General features: G+C 47.9%; 1 protein-coding gene across 2 annotated transcripts; it reads left to right on the top strand.

The window, feature by feature from the left end:
- The first annotated feature begins 2,776 nt into the window (after positions 1 to 2,776).
- LOC131416670 (C-C motif chemokine 16-like) lies at positions 2,777 to 11,193 on the top strand. Of its 2 annotated transcripts, XM_058559331.1 has the most exons (4): positions 2,777 to 2,954; positions 6,649 to 6,662; positions 10,533 to 10,653; positions 11,082 to 11,193. In XM_058559331.1, the coding sequence occupies exons 1-4, from the start codon at positions 2,893 to 2,895 to the stop codon at positions 11,191 to 11,193; spliced, it is 309 nt and encodes a 102-aa protein (XP_058415314.1). In that variant the 5' UTR covers positions 2,777 to 2,892. The 2 variants fall into 2 exon arrangements, with proteins under 2 accessions (XP_058415314.1, XP_058415313.1); XM_058559330.1 differs by lacking the exons at positions 6,649 to 6,662; positions 10,533 to 10,653; positions 11,082 to 11,193 and adding exons at positions 4,731 to 4,920; positions 5,364 to 5,580 and having other exon boundaries at positions 2,777 to 2,977.
- Positions 11,194 to 12,658: the final 1,465 nt, after the last annotated feature.

Below are 12,658 nucleotides of genomic sequence, written 5' to 3'. Positions count from 1 at the left end.
TCCTACTTCTGTCCACTGAGAGGTCAGACCTAAAAGCAATGCCATTCCCTAAGCAATTCAATGAGCACCCTAAGAACCCAGACCTTGGTTTCTCAAAACCATTCACCACTAACAGGAACCAGGACTCATTGGAGAAACGGCTGATTCCAGAGCTGGGGCAAAGTATAAGATGAGCCTGGATCAAAAAGTAAGAAAACGAGGATAAATAATATATTCTAAAATCTTCTAGAGAGAGGAAAAACCAGATCACCACAAGTAAAAGTTCCAAAAAAAAAATATTCTCATATTCTCAGTGTAGAATTCTACACCCAGCAAAAACATCAATCAAGTGTGAGGGATGAGTAATGACTTCTCCAGACGAGCAAGAACTCAGAAAGCTTATGTCCCACACGCCCTTTCTGTATTATTCAATTTTTAAAAATCAATGTATATGTGTTGTTTTGAACAACATATTTAACATTTTTTAAATAGGCACTGCATACTCAACCAGTGGGCAATAGGAGAACATTTAAGGTCTCTAATTATGTTGCTACTAAATTCCATTCATCCCAATATATTGCAATTTTCATTTACTTTTTTGAGTCCTTAAAGCTATGAGTCCTCTGAGGTCAAGGTCATCTTCATTCCCACTCTCCACGCCTAGCTCAGGACCCGGCATATGATATTGGGGCAAAGAAGTGATGATCCATTCCCTTTTCCTCCTGGGCACACAGATGATCTACATCTTCCACGCTTTTGTCCTTAAGTTAGAGCCACGTAACTTCATTTTGGCCGTGGAGTATGAGTGAAAGTAATTTATACCATTTCCAGAACTGGCCCGTGAAAATTTCCCAATCCTCCTCCGCCTCTCCCGTTTTGTAGCAAACATGGAGGCCTTGTGTTGAAAAATGGTGGTAACACCAAATAGAAGAAGACTTGGTCCCTGAATGAGTGCGTGAAATAGCGCTCCCCAACGTACACACACGCCCTCACCTCTCTGCTGACTCACATTGGATGGTGACGTGAGCAAGAAATAAACCTTCATTTAATTAATCCCCTCAGATTTCGGGGTTGTTTATTATAGCAATTAGCATATCCAGACTATTGTAGACAGGAACTCAATAATTTCTTGAAAAATAAAGGAATTTCCTGTAAGACTCCTAACAACAACTTGGCAGGTAGGCTAATCTCCACCAAAACAAAAAGTAAGCGTTATTTCTTTCCAACTCATATTCTTCCCAGAAACAACTTATTTCCGTACATTGTTCCTAATGACAATTGTTATCATTTGACTTGAGGAGTTTAAATAGTGTTGTTATTGATGATAACAAATACAGAAAATTTCTAATAAATTACTGTCTTGGCACCTAAGTGTGAGAATTCAGCCATTTCCTGTGAGATAAACATACTTAGACCAGCTCAATTTACTTATTCATCCTTCCTCTAAAACATTTATAAATCGCCTGCTATGTGCTAGGCTCTGTGTGAATGTGCAAAGATAAATAATAGACGTTCCCTGATGAGTCCAGTCCAGGAGAGAGGATATAAACAACCTTCTAACCACAACAGCAAGCAGAATAGGGGAAGCGCCCTCAAGAAAGCATGGTAAAGGCCACTAGGCTGAGAGTCTGTAGAGCAGGATCTGTCCTGCACCCAAACCGTTTTGTGAACATGATTAAGTTACTGGCTCTTCCTGAGCCCCAGCTTCCTCCTCAGTAAATGATCAGTTTAGACTAATCTAAGGTTGGCAAATACATAGCATGCGAGCTGCACCGCGACAGAACCACACGTCAGTCACAGCACCCCTGCTGAGGTGCACGGACGTGGCCTCAGAATAGTTTCCAACACAGAGCTCCAGTCCACCACTAATCAATGAAACCTTCTAGCTGTCCCTGAACTAGTTATTCTCTAAGGTTCTCATCAAGCTTCTCTGAATGAAAGTCAGAAACCAGGAGAAGGTCCCGAAGGGCTCCACAGCCTGAGCTCAGAAAGGGCTAAGACTAAAGGCTTGGTGGAGAAGCCAAGCCAGCCAGGATGTTTTTAGACACAGCTGAGCTGGGGCTCCCATGTTTCTCCGTGGCATAGTGGTTAAGCACACAGACGTGGGAGCCAGACCACCTGAGTTTGAACCCTGATTCTACTTATCCACCGTCAAAGCTTCGGCAAGTTGTTTATGCTCTCTGTGCCTCAGTTTCCTCAACCGCTGATATAAAGATTAAATGGGCTAATAGCCATAAAACATTTGGGACAGTGGCTAGTCTGTATAGCCACCATTATGTAGTATTTGTTAAATAAATTATCTACTGAGCATCTCGGTGCTTCTCAACCCCAGGGTATGGTGAGGGGGTAGGGATGAGGCTGGGAGCCGTAGGTTCTACCTAAGTGTTTAAGTGAGGATTTCCTAGCCCCGACTGGTGAGACCTGATGTGGGGAGCTCCAGACCGGATCCTGTTACCCCAAATGCCCTCTGATCTCCAGAGGAACAGATCCTGAATGTCCAGCCCCCATACGGCCTTGTTCTGAGGCCCAGAACTGGAATTGGGCAGAGGACACTTCCCAGCCTTGAGATCTTTTGCTGCATCTAAGACAGTGACCCCAGCCCCTATACTCGTGGTCTACACCTAGGGAAGGGCTTATATCAAAGGGTTAAACTTACTCCCACTGGGAGTGGAAGGCAATTTCCTCCCTGAAATCTTGGCTCTCCATGCTTCCTTCACTCCACCCTCAACAAATGTGCAGGATATGAAGTCACTGAGGCATCTGCTGCTTTCTACTTCCCTTTGATATCTTAGTTCCCTAGATTTAAAAAATATTTTGCCTCAGTGATCATTTCTCAACACTTCCTCAGCCCAGGAGCTTCAGAAGCCCCTACCAGGCCAGCTCTCCTCCTGCAGCAGCTCCCTCCACAAGACGATGAAGGTCTCCGTGGCTGCCGTCTCCTTCCTCCTCCTCATCATCATCACCGTCACCTTAGGGTCCAAGACTGAATCCTTCTCACGTGAGTGCAATGTCTTGTCTTCTTTCCAACCTGGTCCCTCTGGGGAGATAAGCAGGAGCAAGGTTGCTGGGGATACTAGGAGGAGGGGCTCTCGGAGGAGGTCTGGTGTCTTCTTAAACTTGTTTCCTCTTCACCCTCCCCAAGACCAGTCCCCCTTTCCATCAAGGCTGTGGAGTGAGGCCAGCGTGCCTCTCCACTGGCTCAATTCATCTCTCTTTGCCATTAAGCAAGAGTGGCCCACCCCATTTTGGGACATTATCCCCAAGGAGACTGAGGAGCAGTGTTTGGAAACCCTCAAGGCCATTTTGTCTATTTGCTTCTTGAGATTTGGGCCCAGCCTGCTTCCAGGGTCAGCCCTACTCCGTGAGCACAGCATCACTTAGGTGTGGGCTGGAGAAACTTGACAGTGGGGGTCTCACCTAGGCCACCTTTTTTCAGCTTATTTCTTAGGATGAGCTGCCTTTACAGACAAGCAGAACCATTCCTCACCCTTCAATTTTACCTCATTTCCTTTTCAGAAACTGATGGGAAACATAGAAGGTTGTTGGAATAAAGCTAGTCTAAAGTTAATGAGAATCTGGACAGTTTGATTTGCCTCTCTGAAAAGTCGTTCCTCAGTTCAGAGGAATATGGGGGGAATGGGTCTCGGGCACCAGGGGATCCCTTATTCCATTCTTCAGAGAGGGAGGATGCTGCCTGGAATGGTGCTGGATAATAGGACTAGACCTTTCCCTTTCCACCCAAGCATCTGGCCACCCTCAGTGACCCCTGAGGCCACCATGACACACACTCACATTCTGTCCAGGTTGGTCACATAACCATGCACACCCCCAATCACTCCATCCCATAACCACAGCAAGTACTTTTTTGTACAGGGCTCTTGGTCTGAAACGCCATCCCTGCTGCATCCATAATTCAAGATTGGTGTGACCTTGCTATCACCCTCTTGCATCTCCTATAAGAGCCATGAAATTTCAGAATCAGAAAATAACTGAAAAATCACCTAATCCGGTCATTAAAAAAATTTTTTAGACCGTGAAAGCTTTTCTTCAAGCAAAGTCTTACACAGAGGCCCAATATGTAAAACAGAAAAACAGGATTGAATGGGGTCCGATACCCAAGATTCCACACTCAAATGCATCAGTACCTCCAAGATAGTCCCTGAAGCCCCCAGAGCCTCAGGAAGCTCCATATAAAAACCACCAATCCAGTCCAACAGCCTCATTGACAGAGGAGGAAACTGAGAAGGGAATAAAAGGGTGAGGGGCACAAAGCCAGCAAGGTGAGGTGGGGTTAGAATCTGGATGTCCTGACTCCCTGGCCGTTGTCTTTGGGGTTTGGTGTGGGCATCCTTCCCTCTTTGCAGGGTATGGGTTCAATGGGGACACGGGCAGGATGGGGGGACTGGGAGGGGCTGGGTCTCAAATGCCATGTGCCCCAATCCCTATTGGGATTTCTTCCAAATATTCCTCCTATCTGGAGCATCTCTGCAATTCTGCCCCTCAGGGATGGTATGTGCTCACCGAGAAGATCTGGGCTTTGTTGGTCTTCAATCCCAGAGTTGAAAGTCATCAGCCAGTCTTTCTAGGAGGGGCTGAAGAATGGAAAGGAGGGTGGTTACTCATGAAGGAAGAGGAAAAGAGGAGCCAGAGGAATAGCATGGAGAGGGAGATAAGAGAACTGAGTTTCTCCACAGCCCTATCCGGAATTCCACATGACTATCTCCTCCTTCCTTCCCTCTTCCACCCCCTAGGGTTACAGGAGCAGCTAGCAGGTATCGTCTTTAACAAGGACCAAGTCTGGGCTTCCCGGCACACTTTCTCCTCAGGAGGACCTCACTACCCTGCGGACTGCTGCTTCAGCTACATTACCCGCACAATCCCACGTAACCGGATTACACATTATTATGAGACCAGCAGCCAGTGCTCCAAGCCTGGAGTTGTGTAGGTGGCATCCACACAGGAAGAGAGAGAGCTAGCAGGGCCTGGGGGCGGGGGGCAGGAAGGATAGGAAATGGGGACTCCTTAGGGTGCCTCTCAGGTGTGTTGACACAGAGACAGGCAACAGAGGCAACTTGGGCGCTTTTTGGCCTGTCTGGGGCCTGCTAGGAGCCGGGAAGAAGCTAGCCCCATGGATGGAGAGGTGTTAGGGGAGGGGAAGAGAAGGCAGGAGGGCACTTCTTGGGCAGGGACACTGAGACTAGATGGATCTAGGGGCCCTCAGGGGCTGGAAATCATGTCTCAGAAAGGAGACTGGCCCTGGGCTGCCTCTAACAAAGGAAGGAGAACCAATCTAGGGTGGGTGAGGAATTTGTGAGGGAGGATGTGCTCTCACTTCCCAGCTGCTGGACCCTCAGTTTGTAATCCTTCTCCCTCTTGCTCCATAGCTTCATCACCAAAAAGGGCCATTCCATCTGTGCCAATCCCAGTGATGCCTGGGTCCAGGACTACATCAAGGTGCTGGAGGTGACCAGAAGAAGTGGAGAAGGGAACAGCTCAGAATCTTAAAGAGAAGAAGCCAAGGCCCTCTCCCACTCCCAACTCAGCCCCAGCCACCTGCTGCGAGCTGCCCCGCCTTGAATTAAAGACCAGACATGCCCTTCTCTGCCCTCATTCATTTCTCCTGAATTTACTTCTTGACAGTAGCTTGAGGACACTGGTGAGCCCAGCCTGGGGTGGCGCCCTCAGCATCAAGCCTTACTCTGTAGAAGTTTGGCCAGAACCTGATGCAAAAAATGGGTCAGGCCTGCAATGGGGGGAGTGGGAAGCTGAGCAGAGAGAGAGAAAGACACTCTCTTTCTCTCTTACAAAGGTGTGTAAAGGCCACCTTTACACAATAATAACCACGATAATAACAGATACCGTTCCTTATCTAGCACCTTCTAATTCCAAGCACTCTGCTAAGCAGTCTATGTGCATTACCTTATTTAAGCTTTACAAGCGTAAAGCTAAGAATTATCACCTGACTTTGCAGGTAAATCTTCATAAAGGCCTCTCCACAGCAATCAAACTCCATAGCCCTTTTTTCTTTTCCTTTCTTTTTTTTTTTTTTTTTTTGTGAGGAAGATCAGACCTGAGCTAACATCCATGCCAATCCTCCTCTTTTTGCTGAGGAGGACCGGCCCTGAGCTAACGTCTATTGCCAATTCTCCTCCTTTATTTCCCTTTTTCTCCTCCAAGGCCCCAGTAGATAGTTGTATGTTATAGTTGCACATCCTTCTAGTTGCTGTATGTGGGACACCGCCTCAGCATGGCCGGACAAGCGGTGCATGGGTGCTGCACCCAGGATCCGAACACGCATAGCCCTTTTTTTTTCTGTGCTGCTTCCAAGGCCTTTGTTCCCTGCCATCTGGAACAGGAATGACTCATGGACGTGTTGTATCTAATTTTTCCCCGTCCACCTACATACATCAGGTTGTACTATACTGTTTTACTCATTTTTGTGTCCCCCACAAGGCCTAGCAGAAAGTCTGACCCACACCAGGTGCTCAGGAGATGGATGAATCAGTGGATGGATGGATGGATGGATGGATGGATGGATGGATGGATGGATAGATGAATGGAATGAGACAGGAATTAAGAGGAGGCTTATGCTTCAAAAATAACACCCAGCTGCCCCCAAAGGCTCTCAGACCCATCTTCAGGGTTCGAGGAGGAGCTATGCATACTGAGTAAGAGCACGCCCAGTGTAGACACTATAGCCACCCTCCCCTGGCCTGCAGTCCTCCACAGACAAGGTCCAAGAGGGGGCCTGCCCGCTAAAGGTATAACCAGGCTTCCTCAAATCTCCTTGCCTCCATAAACAGGGGTCAATTGGGTACCCCACATACACACCTTCCCTACCCCCATGAAACCTACAGCTTTACCACCATTAACTGTCTTGAATCCACAAGGACTGATTGCATTATGTTTTCCCCTATTTATGAGCAGTCACACCAAATAGCAAGCCCATAAGGATCTTTATATTCCCTGTTCAGCCCCCGTCTCCCCGTGCTCTCATCTCCTGAAACACTCCCCCATGCCTCTAAAGCTCACAGTCCGTCAACGGCAACAACCCCTATATCTTCCGTCTCTTCTCCAAACACTGCCTTCAACCTGGAACGGGGTCTTGAGGCAGTCTGAAGAGAGAAGACACTGAGGGGCAGGTCTAGCCTCCACCAAAACCAGAGGGCAGAAGCTGGAACGCTGGGACAGAAGCAGACAGTCAGGCACATGGTGTTGCAACACCCTTGTGGTCATGATTGGCCATGGTGGCAGGTTGGATACACCCAGACTGCAGGCACACAGGAGAGATCAGCCAACTAGACCTAAAACTGGTTCAGAGTCCAAAGTCCAAAGAGATAAATGTGAACATCAACAAATAAGCCAAACACCTTAGCAACAGACGGGGACCCAAGGATCAGGCACGTTGTTGGAGTATTAGCAGCACAATCTGTGACATGAAAGAGTGTGAGCTCAATCATGTGTCCTTGCACTGGGGATGGGGGGCATCCTTGTCAGACATCATTAAATGCTATCCTTGCCTCAGTCTATGCTCTCTCTAATCCTGCTTTATGTTCACCCTCCCGAAGACTGGTCACCTGGGGAAACCGGGGCCCTTCAACCCTCCCTCCCCCTTCCCCGACATAGAGATGGTGGCAGGTAAAGTGGTGAAATCACACAGATCTGGTTTTCAGTACTGCCTATCTGGCTCCTACCTATGTGCCCTTGGACAATTGATTTAACCTACCTAAACCTCAGTGGCCTCACTTATAACACGGGAGAAATAATCCCTACTTCACTACTGCGAGGATTAAGCAAAACAGGGCATGCAAAGTGCCTGACGCATGGCACACACTCGCTGCACATTCCCTTCCTCGAGTTCTTACCATTACATTAATTCAAATCTTACTGAATTCAACTCTGTGCCAGGCCCTGCCCTCCAACGCCCTCCCTTTCAGCAAACACTGAGGGAGGCCCGTTGTTTCTCCTCCACCTGCTGCAAAGTGGTCAGAGTCCAGAGAGCTGAGAGGTCAGAGAGCGGACAACCAGAGGCAAGCAGGACATCTCCACTCAGCCCTTCCCTGAAGCTGAACTGCCCCACTGAGAGGATGAACGTCTCCGTGGCTGCCCTGTTTCTCCTCATCCTCATCCTCACCACTACTCCTGCTTTTCCCCGCTAGTCAAGTGAGTCCATCTGTCCCTATAGGGCAGCAATGAGAAAGGGGAACAGGGTAGCTGGCAGCAAGATGACACCAAGAGCTCTGTCAGGTCTCTGTCCTCAGCCCCAGGGCCTCTCCCCTCCTGCATGCACAGCTGCTATCCTCAAACTCTCCCCTTTGTAAGTAGAGCTGGGCTGTGGTCCAGATCCTTCTGGGGTTGGGCAGTTCTAGGAAGCTGGGTCAAGGTTACATCAGGAGTCTCAAGGATGGAGAGCAGGAGTGATCATTTAGGAGGAGGAGCCAAGGATGTAACATAAGAGACAATAATAAATGCATGCGATGAAGAGGAGGGCAAGGCAAGTGGGTGAGAAGAGCTGTAGACGCTCTGGGAGAGCAGGACAAGGAGAGCTTTGGAGGCAGGCTGAAATGATGTTTGAGGCTAAGCCCAGGAATGGGGAGACTGAACCTAGACACCCCTTCCTTTCAGTGTCTGGCATAGATTGCTGGGACTATCATGGCAGCCAAAAGAAGTCCTAATGGGATGCCCAAGCGTGCAGTTTGGGGGTTTCATGGCCCCCATCTCCATCCCCCAGCCTAGGTCTAAATAAATTCTGTAGAAAAGAAGAAAGGGGTTGAAAGATTTTAGAACTATGGGATGCTTGGAACTTATGGAGAACATGACTTGTTTTGCCCACTCCCTACCCCTGCCTCTATTGTGATTTATGAGAACCGTCACAGGAAAGGGACCAAGACACTCAGGCCTTCCACATACCAGCTTTCGGCTGCCCCAGCCCTTCTTCTCTCCCTTGGCATGTAGTCTGGCAGGACTCTGCCTATATAAACACTCAGGGGAGGAAGGGTCACGCACACCGTGTAATCTGCCAATGCACTCTCAGGATGCCCCTGGTCTTTGTAAACTTTGCCTTGAGAACCAGGGTCATGAATGTCACTGAGTGCAGAGGTGCCTCTGGTGGGTGGGAGGGGGGCAATAATGCCCTTCAGGAAGGTCGAGCAGGCCAGTGCAAAGGGTTCAGTCTTCAAGGAAGAAAAAGGGCCCACCCAAAGCATGGATCACCCAAATGGTGCTCTCAACATGTCTGCAACTTGGCCATCAGCTGGAAGCAAGAGGTCAGGCTGCAATGGGATTTACATTCTGCAAGTTTGGGGGCTGAGGGAGGTCTCTGCCTATCCTCCTATATAAGATCCCCAACTGATGAGTAGTCAGGGAAGCTCAAGGGAAACACAGCACTAACAAACAACCAAGTCCAGCATCCTGCGAAGATCAAAGAGAGGGGAAATCGGCCCATTTCCAGGCCAAAAGAGTGGTCATTACTACCATTTGCTCTTAATTATAACAAACACTGACTGAGCCTGTCTGTGTGCCAGGCTCTGAGTTAAGGGCTTTACTAGCATTTTCTCAACTAGTCTTCACCACGATCCTAGGACATAAGTATCATTTTACCCTCATTTAATGGATGAAGACTAATGGATGGAGAGATTAAGAAATTTGCTCATATTTCAAATCATTTAGTCAAGACTCCAGCCCAAGATGTCTGACCCCAAAGCCCAAATAGAACACTTTCCTCCTGCCCTAACTTCTCTTGCTCATGGCTCCATCTCACCCTCCTTCCTGACCTCGGCCTCTCTAATGCCTCTGGGATAGAATCCAGACTCCCTACCACAGCTCAGAAGGTGTGGTGGCCCACCCCTCTCTCTTCAATATCATCTCTTTCTACTTCTTCCTTCTCACCTTGCATTCCAGCCATCGGAACCTGCTCAGCACTCCCCAGACATGCTGAGCTTCCCCCACCTTCAGGCCCTCATATATTTCTTTCTTCCAGATTCTACAATCCCTTTGTCTGTCTAAATCCAACTCATCCTTCAAGAATCAACTCAGGAACCACCTGCTATGGGCCTTCTTCCTCTACCACCCAGGCTGGGTTAGGTGCCCTCATTCTGCTCCCATAGTACCTTGTGTTAAATTCTATTCTATCCTAGACCACATTCTGTCGTAGCCTTTATCTTTTCACTTTCTCTTTTTACCCTGACTAGCCTATAAGGTATTCAATAGTTGTGACTGGGTCTTCCTCCTGTCTTGACCCCCATAGAGCCTGATATATTAGATCAGCTCAATACACGTTTGCCAAATCAAGTCCTGGTTCATCATCAGATGTGAATAACCCAGTCATTTGTACTTGATGAAACTCAGTTCAGAGGCTGAAGGTTCTCCTTGTATGTCTCCCAGAGGGGTTCATCTATTTCACTTTTTCTATCACCTATTAAGCTATCATCAGTCCCTGCTAACAGATGGCTTTGCCATCAGAGGAGTGGAATGCAATAGGTGGGAGATGGAGGTGGGCAGCCATGGGCTCCCTCTCTGCATCCTTGGCTCAGCTTTCAATGTGATTCCCTCAGAAATTCCTGAGTCGGTGAATGCTTCACTCACCTGCTGCATGAAGTATCATGAGAAAGTACTGCCAAGGAAACTGGTGGTGGGATACAGAAGGGCCCTCAACTGTTACCTGCCAGCAATCATGTAAGCACTTTCCTGCAGATATTCCTGTGGAGAGGGAAGGGGAAGCCAGGGCTGGAATGGGATGTACAGAACTAAGAAGTCTCCATCCTAGAAGCAGAGGAGTAGTGGTTAAGGGCTTGAGCTTGAATCTCACAGCATAGGCCTGGGTTTAATTCTTACTTTGCCACTTATAGCTTTGTGGCCCAATAAATGGCAGCCATAATGAAACCCAAGCCTGAGGATTTAGGCTGAGTGGGGAAGGGACTCAAAGAAGGGATGATGAGGTCTAGAGGCCAGAGAGGGAGGCCTTCTGAGGAGACCCAGAGGGTGGAGGCCTGGGGAGGTGGTAAAGAGCAGGAGGCAAGCCCCATGTGAGCTAGAAGTGGAGAGTACGGACTGAACCCCCACGCTATTCCACGGCCCATGACAGTCCAACTCTTCCTCCCCAGCTTCGTCACCAAAAAGAACCGAGAGATCTGCGCCAACCCCAATGACAAATGGGTCCAAGAGTACATTGAGAATCCCAACCTACGCTTGCTACCCTCCAGGAACCTGGCCTAGGTTAAAACTATTAGATCCTAGAAAGGCCAACCCCAGCTCCTCAGCTCCCCATGATGATCAGGCCTGGGGGCGAGCCCATGTTCGGGAAAGAAGGATGTAACCCTGTGAAAATACGGGCAGCCTTGTGGTCTGAATGGCAGAGTCACATTCAGAGAAGCAGGCCAGCGATCCAAAGAGTAATTAAAAACATTTTGAATATTTTTTCAATCTCTGGAGGAAATGCCAAAAGTGAGGGAAGTGGGCAGTGATACACTCTTAATACACAGAAAAACATTTCACATCCTTCTCCTTGCTCTGCTTTCGGTTGCTCACCTCACACCAATACACTAGCCATTCTAAATAATTGTGTCCAGCTTCCAATCAGTCAGATCATTTCTGGCCTCTGACTCACTAAGATCCCCACAGAACTCTTGACTTTTCCTGTCCATCGTTGTCCCTTTTCTAGATCTCTTTTTTCTTCTATTATTCTTTTCTTTTAAAACATAACTTTTTCTTAACAGGCCAGAGTGGGAACATTCACGTGTTAATGATTTTTGTCCCTGTTGCAGAGGCTTTGCTAGATCCTCCATGGCTATTTGGCCTTCCTCTGGGTGGCATGGGTACAGAGAGTACCAAAACAAAAGAAGAAGTGTGAATCTCTAGCTCCCACACTAAGCTTTGCAGGGTAGGGAAAGGGCATTAGACTACGTTGGGGGTAAAAATCTTGCTCCAAAACTCAACCATTCAATAAATAAAATTTCCTTTACTGCCAGCTTGATTCCTAACTTCCTGTCTCCTTTCTGTAAGAGTGGAAGAAACTTAACCTCAGTTTTTTTCAGAGGCTTCTCCACATTCCCCTGAGAATTTTGTCAACACTGGGGGCTGGAGAGTTTCCATGGCACCAAACCCAGACATATATACTCATATATCTCTTCTTCTTGCTACGCCTCTGTCTCCAGCTCAACAGCAGGGAACTGACTCAAATAAAATTCAACATTCCCCCAAAATGTTCTTGTGAAAGCAAAACAAAAATCAGGCAATTAAAGCTACATAATTAAGAGAAACAAATAAACTTGGTGACGTGATTATTCTGAAAACTGGCCATTCCATGACTTGGATTCTGGTAAAGTGACCCATAACTGCCCCCAGTGGCCCCCAGCGGTAACACATGCATAAGCCTGCCTCCCCACCTCAACTGAAGCTGATCTACCAGATGGCCACTTGACCCCAGCTGGCCAATCAGACTCTCAGACAGATACAATTTGGACCAGAGAAACACATACCAGATGCTGTTAAGGCAGCATCCCAAGGGAAGAGGTCTGTGAACTCCCTGGAGCTGCCCTGCTTCCTGTCGTCAACCCAGGCTTGGAGGTTTACCTAGTCTTCCAGTTCCATGAGGTGCCCCAACATTCTTCCCATTATTCCTTTTAGTTTTTTGCTTTTTTAATTCCTGAAGGACCATGGTGGCATTTAGTACCTCTGGAAT

Source organism: Diceros bicornis, chromosome 18 (genome assembly GCF_020826845.1).
Source record: "Diceros bicornis minor isolate mBicDic1 chromosome 18, mDicBic1.mat.cur, whole genome shotgun sequence".
Lineage (NCBI taxonomy): Eukaryota > Metazoa > Chordata > Mammalia > Perissodactyla > Rhinocerotidae > Diceros > Diceros bicornis.
Note: the sequence above shows the minus strand (reverse complement) of the source record. Positions and strands in the feature narration are given on the sequence as shown.